Source organism: Callithrix jacchus, chromosome 22, assembly GCF_049354715.1.
Source record: "Callithrix jacchus isolate 240 chromosome 22, calJac240_pri, whole genome shotgun sequence".
Lineage (NCBI taxonomy): Eukaryota > Metazoa > Chordata > Mammalia > Primates > Cebidae > Callithrix > Callithrix jacchus.
Window position 1 is genome coordinate 37,463,723 of NC_133523.1, and position 20,757 is coordinate 37,484,479.

At 44.1% G+C, this 20,757-nt stretch overlaps 1 protein-coding gene and 2 long non-coding RNA genes across 7 annotated transcripts in view; 2 read left to right on the forward strand and 1 right to left on the reverse strand.

Annotated features, from left to right (window-relative positions):
- LOC144580782 (uncharacterized) overlaps positions 1-20,757 on the forward strand; it is a 137,473-nt gene that overhangs the window by 32,493 nt on the left and 84,223 nt on the right. For 2 of the 3 annotated variants that reach the window (XR_013530920.1, XR_013530922.1), the window contains one exon: positions 7,715-8,064. The exons of the other annotated variant lie outside the window; for it this stretch is intronic. This is a non-coding gene — a long non-coding RNA (uncharacterized LOC144580782). Of the gene's footprint in view, positions 1-7,714; positions 8,065-20,757 lie in introns of those variants that run through there. 3 annotated transcript variants of the gene reach the window in all.
- On the reverse strand, positions 3,446-20,171 carry CXCL17 (C-X-C motif chemokine ligand 17). Its single transcript, XM_035284618.3, has 4 exons — positions 19,947-20,171; positions 8,492-8,572; positions 7,173-7,274; positions 3,446-3,877 (listed from the first exon to the last, which is right to left on the reverse strand). Exons 1-4 carry the CDS (start codon positions 20,023-20,025, stop codon positions 3,780-3,782), a joined length of 360 nt encoding a protein of 119 aa, XP_035140509.1. The 5' UTR covers positions 20,026-20,171; the 3' UTR covers positions 3,446-3,779.
- LOC144580783 (uncharacterized) overlaps positions 11,370-20,757 on the forward strand; it is a 76,970-nt gene continuing 67,582 nt past the window's right edge. Inside the window, exons 1-3 of one of the 3 annotated variants that reach the window (XR_013530925.1) lie at positions 11,370-11,506; positions 11,603-11,654; positions 13,095-13,144. This is a non-coding gene — a long non-coding RNA (uncharacterized LOC144580783). Of the gene's footprint in view, positions 11,507-11,602; positions 11,655-13,094; positions 13,227-20,757 lie in introns of those variants that run through there. The other 2 variants (XR_013530924.1, XR_013530926.1) reach the window with 2 other exon arrangements.

Here is a 20,757-nt window from a genome sequence, read left to right on the forward strand (position 1 = left end):
CCTATGTGCCTAGCACTGTCTTACAAGAAGGGAGGGGCTAGCTCTCTTGTGTCATAAATAGGGCCCCACCCCACTCACCACTCAGTTAAAATGTTTCTTCTCATAAGGCAAGCATCCCACTTTAGTCCTCTGGGTCATTTGGGATGATAGAAGCCAGATGCTGAATGAGTATTCCTTTTTTCTCTCTCCTTTTGATGTTTGAGGAAAGCGTCATTCAGGAGGCAGTCTTTGTAGTTGTTGTCATAACTATTTCCCTCTTTGTTCATTCCTACAAATGGTTGCCAGTTTATTTATTTATTTTTGAGACAGAGTCTGGCTTTGTTGCCCAGGCTGGAGTGCAGTGGTGCCAGTTTTGATCACTGCAGCCCCTACCTCCTGGGTTCAAGCCATTCTCCTGCCTCAGCCTTCTGAGTAGCTGGGACTACAGGCATGCACTGCCATGCCGGGCTAATTTTTGTATTTTTAGTAGATACTGGGTTTTGCCGTGTTGGCCCGGCTGGTCTTGAACTCCTGACCTTAACGTGATTCACGCCCCCCAACCCAAAGTGCTGTGATTACAGGTGTGAGCTACCACACCCAGCCAGGTTGCCCGTTTAATTTCCTTATATTGTCACTCTGATCATTTAAGTCCCATGCTAAAGGCCAATGTCATGCCCTCCCATTTTTATAGCTTGAAGCCCCTCTGAATGACATTTGAGATCCTCTGTGCCATCTCTCTAGCCTTAAACTATGGTTCTGTACTGGATTGGAAACTCACAGAATACAGTGACCACTGATGATGATGACTGATGATGATTGTGGTAATGGTGATGAGAGTAGTCATAAATACCAAGGGCTGCCTAAGTGCTAAGAAACTGTGCCAGGTTTTTTTTTTTAAACCTATATTATCTTTAATAAGACCATGTCTGGTTCATTGGTATACTTTTTTTTTTTTTTTTTTTTGGGGGGGGGTGGAGGAAGGCAGGAAGGAAGGGAATGAGGACGGTAGGGAGGAAGGAAGGGATGAAGGAAGGAAGGAAGGGAGGAAGCGGGGAGGGAGGGAGGAAGGGAGGGAGGGAGGGAAGGGAAGAAAGGAAATCAAGCAATGAAAGAGACATTGCCGACCTGGATCTAGAGGTTTACAAGTTGATTTCTTTTTTTTTTGAGAGAAGGAAAGAAAAAAAAAATAAGTAAAGGAGAGGAAGAAAGAGGAAGAGAAAGAGGGAGAGTAAATGGAAATATTGCTTTATTTTGAAAAAAATTGGGTATTAATAATGGCCAATCAATGTTTCATTTAAACTAATGGGTAGGTGTGATGTGGTATTGACAAGAATGTATATTTTGTGTATTTGAAGTGGAGAGCTCTATAAATATTTATTAAGTTTACTTGTTCTGGATCTGAGTTCGAGTCCTTGATATCCTTATTAATTTTCTGTCTCATTGAATCTAAGTCTCCTATCTGGGTGTTAGGATCGTTAGCTCTTGTTGTTGCATTGATCCTTTTACCACTGTATCTTTGTTGCTTTAAAATCTTATTTTATCCAATACGAGAATTGCAACTCCTGCTTTTTATTTATTTATTATTTATTTTTGCTCTCCATTTGGTTGGTAAATCTTTCTCCGTCCCTTTGTTTTGAGTCTTTGTGTATCCTTGCATGTGAAACAGGTCTGGATGTAGCATGCTGTTGGGTTTTGGCTGTGTCTTTTGATTGGGAATTCAGTCAATTTAAATTTAGGGTTACTGCCATTTGATGTTGACTGGCTGTTTTATCCATTTGTTGGTGTAAATTCTTCTTTATGTTGGTGCTCTTTACTTTTTGGTGTATTTTTAGAAAGGCTAATACTAGTTGTTTCTTTCTGTGTGTAATGCTTCTTTCAGAAGCTCTTGTAAAGCAGGCCTGGTGGTAATAAAATCTCTGAGTTCTTGCTTGTTCATAAAAGATTTTATTTTTCCTTCAGTTGTGAAGCTTAGTTTGGCTGGATATGAAATTCTGGGCTGAAGGTTCTGTTCTTTGAGGATGTTGTATATTGGCCCCCACTCTCTTCTGGCCTGTAGAGTTTCTGCTGAGAGATCTGCTGTAAGTCTGATAGGCTTGCCTTTGTGGTAATCTGACCTTTCTCTCTGGCTGCCCTTAGTATCCTCTCCTTCGTTTCAACCCTGGTGAATCTAACGATTATGTGCCTTGGGGTTGCTCTTCTTGAGGAATATCTTTGTGGTGTTCTCTGTATTACCTGGGGTTGAATGTTGACCTGCTTTGCTAGTTTAGGAAATTTTCCTGAATAATATCCTGAAGGGTATTTTCCAGCTTGGATTCATTCTCTCCGTCACATTCAGGTACACCTATCAAACGTAAATTTGGTCTTTTCACATAGTCCCACATTTCTTGGAGACTTTGCTCATTCCTTTTTATCCTTTTTTCTCTAATCTTTTCTTCACGTTTTATTTCATTAAGTTGGACTTTGACCTCTGATATCCCTTCTTCTGCTTGAACAATTCGAGTGTTTAAACCTGTGCATACTTCTCGGAGTTCCTGTATTGTATTCTTCAGTTCCATTAATTCACTCATACTTCTCTCTAAGTTGTCTATTCTCAATAGGATTTCATCAAACCTTTTTTCAAAGTTCCTAGTTTCTTTACGTTGGGCTACAACATGTTCTTTTAACTCACCAAAGTTTGTTATTATCCATTCCTTGAAGAGTGATTCTGTTATTGGGATGCGCTCGTTCTCCATCAAGCCTTGTTCCATTGTTGATGTGGAACTGTGATCATCTTTAGAGGGAGAGGCGTTCTGACTTTGAGTATTCTCAGCTTTTTTACGCTGGTTTCTTCCCGTCATTGTAAATTTATCCTCCTGTCGTCTTTGAAATTACCAACTTTCAGATTAGGTCTCTTGAGTGGACGTCCAGGTTGTTAGTTCCCAGGGCCAGAGCAGCAGCGTTAAAACTGATGGTGCTTTTCTGCCCAGGATTCTCCTGTCGGGCTTCCTTCTTGTTTCCGTAGTAGGCGACTCTGCCTTCCCAGGGCTCCAAACCTCGGTCAGAAGGGGAACCTGTCCTGTTTACTCTGCGCCGAGCGCTGCGGCGTCGAGGTGCCGGCGAAACCGCTGCGCCGACCACGAGAGTCGCGCTGGCGACTCGTGTGTTTCCACCACTGGGGATCTTCTGCTCTGTGAGCGACCAGAATTTGTCTGAAAGTGTGGCGTCCTCTAGTTCTCCGCGCCTTCCCTGAGAGCTGCAATCCTGGGATGTTAGCGATCGACCATCTTGGATCGTTCTCACTTTTTTTTTCTTTATCCCATCTAGCTCTTATCTCAGAAAGATTTGTTAGAATGAGGGACAGGTGAACAAGTAGGCCAGTGGAGAGAAGTATGTGTAGAATCTGGATTCAGTCTGCAGTGAATAGGGTAAAATGGGTCCTTTGGATGTGAATTGGCAGACCCTATTTGAAGGAAACAATTTTGATCTATTACGTTTTAAAAATATTTATTGACGTCTGTTTGCTACTTTCCTGATTGTAGTTAAGATTAAATGAGACCAGCTAGGAAGCTACAGTTTCCTGGAATTATCTTTCAGATAATTAAGACCAAGCCTGGGTAGGGGGAGGGCGCAGGATAAGAATGATGAGAGAAAAGGCACTAGAGAGAGCAATAATCAAAATGATCTTGAGAAACAAGCTTTTTGAGAGCAGCGGAATGATTTAGGGGGTGGATGCAGTGGGAGAATGAGGTCGGAGAAGAAAGGTGTGCTCAGTGTCTTCTTGACTGAGAATGTTTAATTGGGAGAGTAGGCGCTCAGAGCTCCTACAAAGGCAGAGCAAAGCTTGTTAGCTGACATTGTTTGAGAAATTGCTGGCAGGCTCTGGAATGCTTGTTTGGCCTCCTGTGGTGCCTTCGGTGTCCTATGATGCAAATAGAAGGGAGAGGCTAGTGTTAAAAACATTTTCAACATTTAATTTATTTTATTTTTTTTTAGATGAAGTCTCACTCTGTTACCTAGGCTGGGGTGCAGTGGCGTGATCTCAGCTCACTGCAACCTCCGCCTCCTGGGTTCAAGTGATTCTCCTGCCTCAGCCTCCCAAGTAGCTGGGATTACAGGCATACGCCACCACGTCTAGCTAATTTTTGTATTTTTAGTAGAAACAGCGTTTCAGCAAGTTGGTTAGGGTGATCTGAAACTCCTGACCTCTGGTGACCCATCTGCCTTGGCCTCCCACAGTGCTAGGATTACAGGCATGAACCACTGTGCCTGGACTTAACATTTAATTTTTATGAGAGTTTTAAAAATTATAAAAATAAGACTCATCCAGTGGAAAAAAATTTTTAAATCCAGTAAAAAGTAAAAGGACTCCTCCCACCCCAGCCTCTGCAACACACTTTCCAGGGCTAACCACTGTTAATATGTTTGCTACATATTTTTCCATACCTTCTGTATATAAATGTAATGGCTTATTTTTAAAAACAAAAATGAGATTATACTCTATGTATTGCCTTAGTGTGCACCTTTAACAAATCTGGCCAGCCACGGTGGCTTATGGCTGTAATCTCAGCACTTTGGGAGGCTTGAGCCAAGGAGTTCAAGACCAGCCTGAGCAACATGGAGAAACACTATATCTACAAAAAATGCAAAAACTGGCTGGGCATGGTGGCCTGTGTACCTGTGTACCTTGGTGTACAGGTGGTGTGCCTATGGTCCCATCTGCTGGGGAGGCTGAGGTGGGAGGAGCGTTTGAGCCCAGGAGGTGAGCTGTGATTGTGCCACTGCGCTCCAGCCTGGGTGACAGAGCAAGACCTTGTCTCAAACCACCACCCCTAAGAAAACCCAAATCTATTATTGCAAAGTATTATATTTCTATAGAAGTTCATAGAAGCTTATACATGCAGTATAAGTTTCTATTAACAACAAATAGTTATAAAGCAGATATTCATGAAACTACTACCTAGAGTTAGAAATAGGATATTGTGGCTGGGCGCAGTGGCTCACGCCTGTAATCCCAGCACTTTGGGAGGATGAGGTGGGCGGATCACCTGAGGTCTGGAGTTTGAGACAAGCCTGACCAACATGGAGAAACTCCGTCTCTACTAAAAATACAAAATTAGCTGGGCATGGTGGCACATGCCTGTAATCCCAGCTACTCGGGAGGCTGAAGCAGGATAATTGCTTGAACCCAGGAGGTAGAGTTTGTGATGAGCCTAGATCATGCCATTGCACTCCAGCCTGGGCAACAAGAGTGAAACTCCAAAGAAAAAAAAAAAATCGAATACTGCCAGCATCCGCCCTTTTCTGATCACTGTCCTTCCTCTCCTCCTCACAGAGGTAATCCTGACTTGCTTTTATAGTAATAACTTACTTTATTTTCTTTATTATTTACTACCTATGTATATACATTCCTGAATAGTTTAGTTTACTTTTGCTCATTTTTGAACTTTATGTATACGTTATGGTCTGAATGTTTACGTCTCTCCCAATTTTTTTTTTTTGAGACACAGTCTCACTCTGTTGTCTGGGCTGGAGTGCAGTGGCTCACTGCAACCTCTGTCTCCTGGGTTCAAATGATTCTCCTACCTCAGCCTCCTGAGTAGCTGGGATTATAGATGTGCACCATCCTGCCCAGCTAATTTTTTTGTATTTTAAGTCAAGATGGGGTTTCTCCATGTTGCCCAGGCTGGTCTTGAACTCCTGACCTCAGGTGATCTGCCTGCCTTGGCCTTCCAAAATATTGGGATTATAGGTGTGAGCCAGTGCTCCTAGCCTCTCCCAGATTTATATGTTTAAATCCTAGCCCTCAAGGTGATGGTATTAGGAGGTGAGGCCTTTGGGAGGTGATTCGGTCATGGAGGCAGAGCTCTCATCAGTGGGATTAGAGCCCTTATAAAAGGTGAAGGAGTTTGCTGCTTCTGCCATGTGAGGTTTGAGTGAGGAGGCTGCTGTGTATAAAGAAGCAGGCCCTCACCAGACAATCTATTGGCACCTTGATCTTGGACATCCCAACCTGCAGAACTGTGAGAGATAAATTTCCATTTTGTAAAATCACTCCATCTATGGTATTTTGTTATGTTATTCTGCAAACCAAGCAGACTAAGACAGTACATAAAATCATACTATAGTGATTCACTCATGTCTTAATTTTTTTTTACTCAATATTATGTTTGTAACAATAATTAATTTTATTCCGTTTGTTTTTTTTTGAGACAGAATATTGCTTTGTTGCCCAGGCCGGAGTGCAGTGGTACGATCTCGGCTCACTGTGTTCTCATGGATAGATGATGTTCTAAGTACCACGGTTTATTTATTCATTCTACCATTGATGGACGTTTGGTCAGTTTTGAGTTTGAGGCAGTTATGAGCAATGCTGCAGTGAAATTCTTGTACATGTCTCTGGTAGATTGAAGCGTATATACCCTTTGAGAGCAGAAGAGTAGAATTGCTTAGTCACAGGACTACACGTAGCTTAAACTTCAGTAAATCACTGCCAGCAATTTTACACTCCCATTAACAGTATATGAGAGTTTTTTTTGCTGTACTATGCCAGTGCTTTGTCTTGTTCGACTTTACATATTTTTGATGTGTATTGACTTTTTGTCACAGACTTAAAACTTTTGGCCATTCTGATGATTGTACAGTGATATCTCACTTTTTTTTTTTTTTTGAGACAGAATATTGCTTTGTTGACCAGGCCGGAGTGCAGTGGTACGATCTCCGCTCACTGTGACCTCCACCTTCCGGGTTCAAGTGATTCTCTTGCCTCAGCCTCCCTGGGATTACAGGTGTATGCCTCCATACCTGGCTAATTTCTGTATTTTTTAGTAGAGATGGAGTTTTGCCATGTTGGCCAGGCTGATCTTGAACCAGGGAGGAGTCCAGTTCTGTTTGATGCTGATACTGGTATAATCATTAGAGACTAATGACCAGGTCTTCAGTAGCCCCATCTATCCCCACTTCGGTAAACAGTGAGGCTTTAAAATCTAACAATTTGGTTAAGCCTTTCTAGTATCAGGAGAATTGTATCCTGCTTTTCCTATTTGTATCCTGCTCTTCCTATTTCCCAGCAAGTTGACACTGAGTAGAAAGGGCTGAGTTGTGTACTTATCCTGGTCTTAATTTCACCTCTTTTTTCTATTCTCAACCCATGCTTCATCCTTGGTAATTGCACGGACTGACTCTGGTATCAGGAAAATCATTCTCTGGAAACTTACTTATTTTCTTCACATTGCCCTTGAAATGATCACAGGGACACTGCTTCTTTGGCAGCCCAGACGCTGTCATGAGTTTTCTTCTAGGGCCTCTCAGGAACCAGTCTGAAACAACAGCATTGCTGCTTAGATGGGAGAGTTAATATATTTGATAGGAGGGAGTAGGACAGAGCTTTACTTGGCATCTTCTGTGCCTTGCATTTCTACTGCAGTGGGGTGGGAAAAGGGGTCAATATAGAATACTGGGGACATCGAGCTATTTGAAGCCAGTATTTCCGAGTTGTTTTTCCTGACCTGTTTGGCCAAGGGTTTGGTGGTAGGTTTAGATGGTGTATCAGAATATCATGAATCCAAAGAATTAGGAGCATCGTTCTACTATAAGGACACATGTACACAAATGTTCATTGCAGCACTGTTTACAATAGCAAAGACCTGGAATCAACCCAAATGCCCATTGATAATAGACTGGATTGGAAAAATGTGGCACATATACACCATGGAATATTATGCAGCAATCAGAAATGATGAGTTTGTGTCGTTTGTAGGGACATGGATGAATCTGGAGAACATCATCCTCAGCAAACTGACACAAGAACAGAAAATGAAACACCGCATATTCTCACTCATAGGCGGGTGAGGAAAGATGAGAACACATGGACACAGAAAGGGGAGTACTAAACACTGGGGTCTATTGGGGGGAAAAGGGGAGGGCCAGTGGGAGGGGGAGGTGGGGAGGGATAGCCTGGGGAGAAATGCCAAATGTGGGTGAAGGGGAGAAGCAAAGCAGAGCACACTGCCATGTGCGTACCTACGCAACTGTCTTGCACGCTCTGCTCATGTACCCCAAAACCTAAAATCCAATAAAAAATTAAAAAAAAAAGAAAAGAAAAAAAAAGAATTAGGAGCAAGGCCTGGGTGTCTGCCTTCCAGTGGCTGCTTTCCCTCGGGCAAGCCATTTTGCCACTCTGCTTTCAGCCTTGCCTGTGAGTAAAACAAGGCTGAGAATAGGATTCAGGAAGCTTTTGGAAGGCCAGGAAAAAATAAAAGGCCTTTTGGACGGTAGCCCTGGGTTCTTCAGGAAAAGGATAAGGGGCAGGGGGCAGCCTGACATTTGGCTGGCTTTCCCCTAGACCTTGGAGGAGTCCAGTTCTTGCCTGACAGTCAGGAAGAAAGCAGGCACGGCTGCTGCATGTGGCAGGCTGGTGGAGAGGGGAATGGGTGAGGTCAGCTGAGATAACATCTGCATTGGTCTCAGAGGGGCCCCAGGGAGAGAGCTGGGGTCATGGTGATGCCATCGCTGTTGTTGATGCTGAGTTACTGACCTTTGCACTCACATTCTTGGCCACCTTCCTGCAGCCACCTCCTAGAAGCTTGGCCTTGGTCCCTATGGCCTCTGGCGACCCCTGTTGGAAGGAAACAGGTTACATCCAGACACTGGAAAGGGAAGGGGCCAACAGAAATGGTCCTCCCAGCATTGTGCTACCTAGGTCAGCACAATACTGTTTTTCCATTTTTACTTCAGGAATCTAGGTGACTTCAAGAGACAAATATTTTATTTTAATTTGTATTTTTGAGATGGGGTTGCCTAGGCTGGTCTTGAACTCTAGGGCTCCGGTGATCCTTCTGCTTTGGCCTCCCAAAGTGCTAGGATTACAGGTGAGAGCCATTGTGTCCAGCTGAGGGGTCTTTTTTTTTTTTTGAGACAGAGTCTTGCTCTGTCACGAGGCACCAGGCTGGAGTGCAGTGGCTCGAGCTCAGCTCACTGCAACCTCTGCCTCCTGGGTTCAAGCAGTGCTCCTGTCTCAGCCTCCCAAGTAGCTGGGAGGGACTACAGGCGCACGCCACTATGCCCAGCTTTTTTTTTTTTTTTTTTTTTTTTTTTTTTTTTTTTTAGTAGGGACGGGGTTTCACCATGTTGGCCAGGATGGTCTTGATCTCTTGACCTTGTGATCCACCTGCCTCGGCCTCCCAAAGTGCGGGGATTACAGGCGTGAGCCACTGCACCTGGCTGAGGGGTCTTTTAATAGATAAGGAATTGAGGTTAAAAATCTGGCCTCTACGTAAGCATATTAAAAAATTTAATGACTAAAAAAAATCTGGCCTAGAGAAAAGCTTAGCTGAAGGTAGGTGGAGAAAGAATGGCTTCTAGATGGAAGAGAAGATAAAAGGTAAGGGTTTGTCAAAACCTCCCCCTCACTCTCCCCCTACATTAAAATCCTCATGACTTAAAAGAGTGAGAGCAAGAAGGAGATTATTCCATAAACTAAGATCTTCACTTGATCTCCAAGATCCTTTTTTTTTTTTTTTGAAACGGGGTCTCACTCTGTCACCCAAACTGGAGTGCAGTGGTACAATCATGGTTCACTGCAGCCTGGACCTCCTAGGCTTAGACAATCCTCCCACCTCAGTCTTCTGGGTAGCTGAAGCTTCAGGTGTGCACCATCACTCCTGGCTATTTTTTGGAATTTTTTGTAAAGACAGGGTTTTGCCATGTTGCCCAGGCTGGTCTCAAACTCCTGGGCTTAAGCAATTCGCCCGTCTTGGCCTCCCCAAAGTGCTGTGATTATAGACATGAGCCACCACACCCAGCCCAAGTTGCTGTATTTGAATCCAGAGTCCCAGTTCAACTATTAAATGATGGTATTTACCTTTGTCTCTCTGGAACAAATACATTCTTCTTTTGGCCTCTGAGTTTGTTTTATTTTCTGATTCTATCTTACACTTTTTTTTTTGTCTTTTTTTTGTGTGTGGAGAACAGGGTCTTGCTATATTGCCTAGACAGGTCTCGAACTCCCGGGCTCAAGCTATCCTCCCGCCTTTTCCTCCCTAAGAGCTGGGATTACAGGCATGAGCCACAGCACCTGTCTCTGATTCTATCTTATCTACAATTTTTGATACTTAAAATATTCCTATGGCAGGCTGGGTGCGGTGGCTCATGCCTATAATCCCTGCACTTTGGGAGGCCAAAGCGGGCAGACCACAAGGTCAGGAAATTGAGAATGTATACACACACACACACACATTCCTATGACAATTAAGGATGATGGTTTATAGACTTGAGATTCTCAGGCACGGTGGCTCATGCCTGTAATCCTAGCACTTTGGGAGGCTGAGGTGGCTGGATCACCTGAGGTCAGGAGTTCAAGACCAGCCTGGCCATCATGGTGAAACCCCATCTTAAAAAGAAAAAAAAAAAAAAGAGATTCTCGAGTAAGAACTAGGCTCAGGTGACACCTCCTTTATTGGAGTTTCTTATATTTCCTGTCAGAATGAATTATGCCTTCATGTAGTTCCCCTTGTATTTGAATGCAGTTCTGTTATTGCACTGTGATGCTGTTTTTTGAAATCTTTTATGGACTGAATTGTGTCTCCCAAACCTCACATGTCGAATCCCTAAGCCCCAGTACCTCAGAATGTCTGTATTTGGAGATAGGGCCTTTAAAGAGGTGATTAAAATGAGGCTGTGCTGTTATGGTGGGCCCTTCTCCAGTCTGGCTGGCATCTTTATAAGAAGAGGAGATTTGTACACACAAAAAGACCGCAGGGATACGTGTGCACAGAGGAACATGTGAGGACACAGCATGAAGGCAGCTCGTATGGACTGAAAGTGTGCCCCCCTCAAATTCATCTGTTAAAATCCTAATCCCCAGTGTGATAGTGTGAGGAGGTAGCCCTTTGGGAGGTACTTAGGTCATGAAGGTGGAGCCCTTATGAATGGACATAGGCCAGGTGTGGTGGCTCTCACCTGTAATCCCAGTGCTTTGGAAGGCTGAGGCCAGGGGAGCGCTTGAGGGCAGTAGTTCAAGATAGCCTGGGTAATGTAGCGATGCCTTGTCTCTACATAAAAAAAAAAAAAAATTAAAAGGGACCCTCGACCCTTTAAAAAAAAAGGCGTGGTGGCTCATGCCTGTAGTCCCAGCACTTTGGGAGGCCGAGGCTGGTGAATCATTTGAGGTCGGGAGTTTGAGACCAGCCTGGCCAACATGGTGAAACCCCGTCTCAACTGAAAATACAAAAATTAGCTGGATGGGGTTGCGCATGCTGCCTGTAGTCCCAGCTAGTGGGGAGGCTGAGGCAGAATTGCTTGAACCTGGGAGGCAGAGGTTTCAGATAGCCGAGATTGTGCATCTGCACTCCAGCTTGAGCGAAAGAGCGAGACTCTGTCTCAAAAAAAAAAAAAAAAAAGTGAAAGAAAAAAAAGGATCCTAGAGATCCCTTTCATTCTCTTTCCACCTTGTGACAATATGAGAAGTCAGCTGTCTGTAACCTGGAAAAGGACCCTCGGCAGAATCCAACTGTGCTGGCACCCTGATTTCGGATATCCAGCCTGCAGACCTGTGAGGAATAAATTTCTCTTGTTTATGCCACCCAGTCTGTGGTATTATGTTATGGCAGTCCTAGCAAACTAAAATAAAATCTTTCTCCTCCACTAGATTCTGAAGCATTGGTTCAGTAGTCATTCAGCTACATGGTTCCTGACACACGGTAGGTATTTGGTAAATGTTTGTTCAACAAGTGGTTGGATAAGTTGTTTGGAGAGGACCCTTAGAGATCATATGGCTCAATTCGGGTCTGCTCCTTCCCAGACTTCTGCCACACAGATGGAGGGTGTTGCGTCATTTCTCCAATGGCTGCTTTTCAAATGTTCTCATGTGCTGTTTTGAGTGTTGTCAAAGTAATTGAAGCAGGCGCAGCCCCTGCCATCTAAACATTTCTAGCATTTTTACTCTTGCCTGTCCTGTACTCCTAGTTCCAGAGAAAAACCACAGAATATTAGAGCCTGAAGGAAACCCTGGAGATTATTTAGTTGAATTCCTTAATTCTGAAATTTTCTTTTCAGTTTAAATGTAATTTAACTGTTGGAGAAATTTCTTTTTTTCTCCTCAGAAAATAAAATTTTGAAAGTACAAACAGAGAAGTTATTATCCTTACCAACCGTTCGTATTTTGGCAGATTTGTTACCTGCATACTTTTTTTATTAATATAGTGATAACCATAGCATGTAAACATACTCTCTTTTTCCTTTTTTTTTTTTTTTTTTTTGAGACAGAGTTTCGCTCTTGTTACCCAGGCTGGAGTGCAATGGCGCGATCTCGGCTCACCGCAACCTCCGCCTCCCGGGTTCAGGCAATTCTCCTGCCTCAGCCTCCCGAGTAGCTGGGATTACAGGCACGCGCCACCATGCCCAGCTAATTTTTTGTAATTTTTAGTAGAGACGGGGTTTCACCATGTTGACCAGGATGGTCTCAATCTCTTGACCTCGTGATCCACCCGCCTCGGCCTCCCAAAGTGCTGGGATTACAGGCTTGAGCCACCGCGCCCGGCCCTTCTCTTTTTCCATTCAGAAGCATGTTGCTGTGTCATCTTCATAACACTTTTTTTTTTTTTTTTTGAGATGGAATCTCCCTCTGTTGCCAGGCTGGAGTGCAGTGGCTCGATCTTAGCTCACTGCAACCTCCGCCTTCTGGGTTCAAGTGATTCTCCTGCCTCAGTCTCCCTAGTAGCTGGGACTACAGGCCTGTGCCGCCACACCCAGCTAATTTTTGTATTTTTAATAGAGATGGGGTTTCACCATGTTGGCCAGGCTTGTCTTGAACTCCTGACCTCATGATCCACCCCGTTCAGCCTCCCAAAGTGCTGGGATTGCAGGTGTGAGCCACCATGCCCAGCCAACAGATTTTTAATGAATGCATAATACTCTCAATAATTATGTGTTCCAAATTATTTAGCTGCTTTTCCATTGCTGAATAGTTAGAAAGTTTTATTTTTTAGATGTTGGTAAATTTCTTTGTTCTTATAACTGTTTTCCAATTTTGGATTATTTTCTTGGGAGAGAGTTCCCAAAGTGGAATTACTGGATCAAAAGTTAAGAAATCGCTCTACTAATTCAATTAAATCACTATCTCCCTTTCCTTTTTTTTTAAGATGACGATACAGGCCCAGAGAGAGCAAATGAAATACCCAAGTTCATAAAGGTATTAGTGACATATCTAGGCTGAAACCCAGGTCTAGGATTTTATTATATTTTTGGTGACAGGATCTTGCTATGTTGCCCAGGCTAGAGTGCAATAGCTGTTCACAGACATGACCACAGCACAGTGTGGCCTCAAACTCCTGGGCTCAAGTGATCCTCCTTCCTCAGCCTCCCAAGTACTACCACACCCAACTACAGGTACAAGATTCTTAGTCTGTTGTTTTATTCTGCAGTGCTAGATGACCCTAGTTTCACAGATGAAACTGAAAATGAAGCTGCATGGTGCTGTAGCATTATGTCTCTCAAACTTCAGACAGTTTTAGACGATCTTTGTGATTTTTTTCTATAGCTTGTACTTACCCTCACTATTATTTACTTCATGCTTTTTCTTTCTTTCTTTCTTTTTTTTTTTTTTTTGAGATGGAGTCTCGCTCTATTGCCCAGGCTGGAGTGCAGTGGCATGATCTCAGCTCACTGCAACCTCTGCCTCCTGGGTTCAAGCGATTCTCCGTCCTCAGCCTCCTGAGTAGCTGGAATTACAGGCACCTGCCACCATGCCTGGCTAATTTTTGTATTTTTAGTAGAGATGGGGTTTCACCATGTTGGCCAAGCTGGTCTTGAACTCTTAACCTCAAGTGATCTGCCCGCCTTGGCCTCCCAAAGTGTCGGGATTATGGGCATGAACTACTGTGCCTGGCCACTTCATACTTTTCCTTTTTTTTTTTTTTTTTTTTTTTTTTTTTAATAGAGATGAGGTTTCACCTTTTTGGTCAGGCTGGTTTCAAACTCCTGACCTCAGGTAATCCACCTGCCTCGGCCTCCCAAAGTGTTGGGATTACAGGAGTGAGCCACTGCACCTGGCCTCTTTTTTTGAGACACAGCCTTGCTCTGTCGCCAGGTGCCAGGCTGGAGTACAGTGGCATGATCTCGGCTCACTGTAACCTCTGCCTCCTGGGTTCAAGCAATTCTTCTGCCTCAGCCTCCCGAGTAGCTGGGACTACAGGCATGTACCACCACGCCCAGCTACTTTTTGTATTTTTTAGTAGAGATGGGCTTTCACCAGGTTGGCCAGGTTGGTCTCAATCTCTTGACCTTGTGATCTGCCTCGGCCTCCCAAAGTGCTGGGATTACAGGCGTGTGCCACTGTGCCCCACCATACTTTTTCTTTAAATAAATTTAATTTGCAAAACATCCTCATCCTATGCAATATTAACTGAAATTACAGGTTTGATGTATGCTTAGATTTTTTTCCTAACATGTATTAAGATAAACACATAAGTATTAAAGTAAAACAAGCTTATTTACTTTCCACCTAAAATCAGTTTTCGGAAATGCTGACACAGTGGCATAAGCGTGGACTTTATATCCAGATAGACTTGGGGTCAGCTACTGGCTCTGTCACTTAACTATGTTGACTTAGACAAGTCACTTGGCTTCTTTAATCTTTGAATCCCTGAATTGTAAAAGGAGGATGGTAAAATCCACCTTGCAGAGTTGTTAGGAATAAATGAGTGGCTGTGGGGGTCCAGTGCCCAGGCAGATATTGAGTACATGTTGGTTACCATCGTGGTTATTACCGTGGGGTTCTGGTTATTTTCCAAAGAGAGTGTGTATGCTGGAATATTGGGCTGTGGCTTTCTGCTGATGTGTATGTGTAAATAAGTTACTTCCACTTGTTAGGATTTGTGGTGCATCTGTCATTATTTTCATCTTCCAGATCCACTACATATGTACTTTGTGACTTTGGGCAAGTTGTGTAGCTTTTCTGTGCCTCATTTTTCTAATTTGTAAGGTGTGGTTAATAATGGGACAGTAGTCCTCCGTTATCCACATGGGATGCATTCCAAGACCCCCAGTAGATACTTGAAGTCTCAAGTAGTACCAAATTGTGTTTTTTCTATACCTATATATTTATACATAAATATGATAAAGTTTATGAATTAGGCACAGTATGAGATTAACAATAACTAATAGGATAGAACAGTTTTTAAAATACACTGTAATAAACGTTATGTGAATGTGTTCTCCCTCTCTTTCTCAAGATAACGATATTTTTGGACCACAGTTGGCAGGTAACCGCAACTGCAAATAAGTGGAGACTACTGTACACCAGTGTGCGTGTGTGTTATTTCCCAGCTCTGACCACTAGAGGGCCTCAAAGCACTAGCACCTACTAGCAATGGGCATATCAGTGCCCATGGTCTGTAAACATCATTCTCCCATGAAAGGAACTAGGGCTTCCAGGAGAAATAGCTGATCCAGGACTGAGGCGGAAAAATACAAGAGGAGACTTAAGCTTCTTGTGGTATCAGAAAGTAAGGAACTGCTAAAAAAAATGATAGGGTTGTATGTAAAAGTCACGGAAGCCAACTGGAAGGAGCTTCTGATGGCCAATTTTGGGACAATATGAGCAATATAATAAAAAATGATAGTAATGGATTCCAACCCATAAATACCCATGAGTCCATGCTGATATAAATAAATAACTGAACAAATAAGTAAATAAGGAAGAAGAAGCTGGGCATGGTGGCCAGTGCCTGTAATCCTGGCACTTTGGGAGGCTGAAGCAGGGGGATCACTTGGGGCCAGGAATTAGAGACCAGCCTGGCCAACATGACAAAACACCATCTTTACTAAAAATACAAAAATTAGCTGGGCGTAGTGGTGTGTGCCTGCAATCCCAGCTGCTCAGGAGACTGAGGCAGGAGGATCACTTGAGCCCAGAAGGTGGAGGTTGCAGTGAGCCAAGAAAAGAAAGAACTCCTTCTTATGGCAGAATTCTGGTTAATAAATGTAGAAGGAAAACTGGAAAGAAAATCACTATTTGGCCAACACTGCAGTAATAATTATTTATAAGAGACAATCATCCATGGATTCTAGAAATTAATGTTAAAAGTATGATGATGATATAACTGGTGAATAACAAGAAAAAAAGGTATGATGAGAAGAAACAGGCTATCTATCTCCAAAGTGTCTCTCCACAAGATACTAATTACAAGGAGACGAATAGTAACTTTAACTTGCAGACATCACTTGAACCAAGCGCTTAAAGTGAACCTCATCAGTAATGAAAGATATCGACATCCTGGGCCCGTTCCTGGGACTTCCAGAGAAGGATGCCTCGCTTCTGTAGTATTCTTGCCCAAAATGCATAACTGCAAATGTCAGACAAACCCAAATTCAGGGGCATTCTACGAAACAACTGGCTAGAACTTTTCAAAAGTGTCAAGGTCCTGAAAGAGGGAGAAAGACTGAGAAACTATTCCAGGTTGGAGGAGGCCTGGGAGTTGTGACATTTTATTCAGATGGATCCTGGATTGGAGTCTGGAGCAGAAAAAGGACATGAGTGAGATGATTAGAAAGATTTGAACATTGGCCGGGCGCGGTGGCTCACGCCTGTAGTCCCAGCACTTTGGGAGGCCGAGGCAGGTAGATCATGAGGTCAAGAGATCGAGACCATCCTGGTCAATAAGGTGAAACCCTGTCTCTACTAAAAATATAAAAATTAGCTAGGCATGGTGGCGCACGCCTGTAATCCCAGGACTTTGGGAGGCTGAGATAGGCAATCAACCAAGGTCAGGAATTCGAGACCATCCTGGTCAACAAGGTGAAACCCCGTCTCTACTAAAAATACAAAAATTAGCCGGGCATGGTGGCGCACGCCTGTAGTCCCAGCTACTCGGGAGGCTGAGGCAGGAGAATTGCTTGAACCCAGGAGGCGGAGGTTGCGGTGAGCCGAGATCGTGCCATTGCACTCCAGCCTGGGTAACAAGAGCGAAACTCTGTCTCAAAAAAAAAAAAAGATTTGAACATTTTAAAATTAGTTAATATTGTGATATTAGCGCTAATCTCCTGGTTTTGATAATCGTATTATGGTTACATAAGACATTGAAGACAAATGGATGAAGAATATACTGGAACTCTATTTTTACGATATTTTTGAAAGTCTGAAAAATGAAAAGTAAAAAAAAGAAATGTATTAGAGTTCTGTGAGGGCAAAATGAGATACTGTGAAATGCTTAGAACAATGCTTGGGATATAGGAGTTCTTAATGTGTCTGATACTATAAGTAATTTTATAGTTAAATAATATTACAATTAATGAATAATCTGTTATTGTAAGTACTTTATTTCCTAATGTCCTCATATATTCTCACTTCTTTTCATTTCTTTCTTTCTTTCTTTTTTTTTTTTGAGATGGAGCTTCACTTCTTGCCCAGGCTGGATTGCGGTGGAGCAATCTCAGCTCACTGCAACCTCCGCCTTCCAGGTTCAAGCAATTCTCATGCGTCAGCCTGCGGAGTAGCTGGGATTACAGGCATGCACCACCACACCCGGCTAATTTTTTTCAATTTTTTTGAGAGAAAGTTTCACTTTTGTTGCCCAGGCTGGAGTACGATGGCGCGAACTCGGCTCAGGGCAACCTCCGCCTCCCGGGTTAAAGTGATTTTCCTGCCTCAGCCTCCTGAGGAGCTGGGATTACAGGCATGCGCCACCACGCCCGGCTTCTGGCTAACTTTTTGTATTTTTAATAGAGGCGGGGTTTCGCCATGTTGGCCAGGCTGGTTTTGTACTCCTGACCTCAGGTGCTGTACCAGCCTCGGCCTCCCAGGGTGCTGAGATTACAGGCGAGAGCCACTGCACCCCGCGTATTCTCACTTATTTCTATTTCCCTTTCCCCTGGAAAAGCATATTGAACATGTATGTGATTAAGATATAAGATTTTATTTTGAGACTTATTTTGGGAATAGAGGAGCTATTATTTCCTTTAGCCACTAAATAGCTCAGACTCAGGCCCACATTGCAAAACTCTTTGGCTGGGAAACAAGGTTTGAGCCACGCCGCCACCCACCCTATGTGGTTTGTGATGGCGCCCCCTGGCGGCGCAGCGAGCTTTTCCCAGTTCTTCACTCTCTTCGTTTAGGAGTGACTTGGAAATTCCATGCAGTCCATTTATTAAACCCTTTCTAGGTCATGCCGCGGATCATTTAATCTTCACAACAAGTGTGTGTGACAAATGGTATTTTCTTCATTTTGAGATGATAAAACTGAAACTCAGAAAATTGAGGCGACTTGTCCAGGGTTGCAGAGTGAGTGGCACAGCCAGGATTTGGATATAGGTCCCCCTCACTTCCAGGCTGAGTGTAAAGGTCTAGGTAAGTTTAAAAGTGTGGCCATGTAGAGAACTATTGGTGTAGAGTGGTGGTTGTTGACCAAGGGTGGTTCCCCTTCCAGGGACATTTGGCAATGTTGGGAGATAGTTTTGGCTTCCATAACAGGGGTTTGGATGGGGGAGAGGGAAGGCTGGTATTGGTGTCGAGTGGAGAGAGGCCACGAGGATGAGCTGAACATCTCACAATGCACAGAACAGCCCCCACCACAAGGAACTGTTCAGCCCAAATGCCAGTAGAGCTGCTAGGAAGCCCTGGTCTGACTTAGAAACCTGAGGATGCATCTCGCACTTAGCTAATGTTTGCTGAGTGCTGAACTGGACAGCGTGAGGGATATCGAAACAGGGCACCAGTCTGTGCCGCCAAAGAGGCTGCAGCCTAGAAGGGGAGCAGGTGGAGGCAGGAGAGGCACATGAAGGCCTTCCATATAAGGCAGCAGATGATCAGTGCAAGAAGAGAGCATCCGGTAGGGCTAAGCCAGCTCTCAGGAGGAAGAGTGCACCTCTGACTATGGGAGGAACTGAGGGAAGCTGTGGGAAGGTGGTTTTGTGCTGGGTGTGTAAACAAAAGTTGAGCTGGTGGGAAAACACAAGCCCTTTTCAGGGAAGGGCAGACAGGCTAGTTTGGGTGGAGAGAGAGTATTTTTTTAGTGAGTGGAGGGGGACATGCTGGAAAAGCAGGTTAGGGCTAGAGCTTTGAGTCCAGGCTGAGGACTTTAGCCTGGGTGTCTGTCATAGAGGTAGAAAAGTCCTCCTTTTCGAAATAATGGTCTAGGCCCTAGGGCTGTGGGGCTCAGCAGCTTTCAGAGTGCCCTTTCTACACAGGAGGGGATGTTGGAAATTGGGGTGGAGAAGGGAGAATGTTTCCTGATCTTAAGACCAAGTTGATGCTGAGTATGTAACAAAGCTGTTTCACCTCTAAGTGGCCCTTGGGGAGATGGTGCTCCCAAGCGGAAATACACATGGGGGTCAGCTCTCTTCTGTGTGGTTGTTCTATGAAGGACTGGGCCACTTTATAGTGAAACCTGGAGCAGATTTGGAACCCCTAAGCAAAGGTCTGCTTCCCAAAATGTGAGCTGTTACAGCAGGGCTTGCTGTGTATAAAGCTTCAAATATGAACACTACCTGGTGACAGGCTTTTTCTAGTTTATTACATTACCATTAAATATCGTTAAGACATGTTGGTGGCATGTCTGGTGCACTGTAAAGAATGTAAGCAATGACTTCCTGATCTTCTATAAAGGTACCACCCTCCCATCACCATCATTAAGGTTAGCCGTGAGATATATGTTACTCTTTTGGAAAAGGGTTGGGGGAGAAGGTATGGGAGCAAACCTTTGTTGGGCTAGTACATACATACATACATACATACATACATACCTACCTACATGTGTGTGGGGCGATCAGCTACAGTTGCAGTTTTGTTCACTTACTGAAAATATCTCATTTAACTCTCTCAACATCATTTGGGTTTAAGTAGTTTGCTGTTTTTCGTGAAGGAGGAAACTGTCACTGAGAAAGGCTCACTTACCCCAAACCCCCATAGCTAAAAGGGGCTGCATTGTGATGCATCTGTGGCCTGTTCTGCCCCATTTCCTCCCCCCATTTTCCCCTTCATAGACAGTCTTGTTTACCTGGATTCGGGCTGCTGGAGACCATGGACATCAGCATTAGCGGCAGCAGCAGGAGGAGGGAAGAGATTAGAACTTTCATTGCAACTGTTGGTTCAACTGTAAGTTGCTTGAAGAGTATAATGGAAGGTTCCCCGTTGGAGGCTCCTGATCTCTGGGGATGGCTCAGGCCAGGGTATTCAGCCTGGCAGTCTGCGCTTTAGTCCCAGGCCAGCGTTCCCATTCGAGGGCAAGAACAGGTGCGGTGATGCTATTAGGTAACAGATTAGACCGTGTGCTTTATGGGAATCTGGGAGGTGAAACTGGTCAAACAAAATAAATGCAGCATTCTTAAGAACATAAGAAGGTGACTGATAACTTGGCAGCTGTGCCCGTTCTCTCCTGTACTCCTTCCCGCCTCCCACACCCCAGTGCCTCATGATTTCTTCCTCAAGTCTTTTTTTCTCACTTGGATTTCCTTATACCTTTCAATGACCCTCTCTATGTGAGTATTTGGCAGGAAAGCGGGTGCTAAGTGTTGCTAGAAGAGATGTTGACAAGGTCTGTTTCCCCTCTGTGCTCCCGTTCCCATCCTTGACAGAATACCGGGAATAGTAGTGTTGCTGCCCGGGAAGTTGCCCTGTCCTCGCTCTGTTCACATTCCCTCCAATTCTGTAGCCACGTAAGGTGGGAGCAGAGCAGGATCTGGGGCAAGAGGCCGCTCCCCCTGCCCAGAACATCGCCACTGAAGCAGTGGGTAACACCAGGCCTCCTTGTGTGTCCATCGGGAAGGTGGCCATGGCTTTGTTGTTCCAGTGTAAACGAGAGGGAACTG

Coding starts and splice junctions, on each gene's coding strand:
- CXCL17 (XM_035284618.3), bottom strand. CDS start 20,025: ATGAAAGTTCTAATCTCTTCCCTCCTCCTGCTGCTGCCGCTAATGCTG. Junction 8,573..19,946: donor CTCCAGCAGCCCGAATCCAG/GTAAACAAGACT, acceptor TCCTTCCAACAG/GGGTCGCCAGAGGCCATAGG. Junction 3,878..7,172: donor GGGCAATGTGAAGAAAATAA/GTAAGTTTCCAG, acceptor TTTGCATCATAG/GACACCGAAGGCACCACAGG.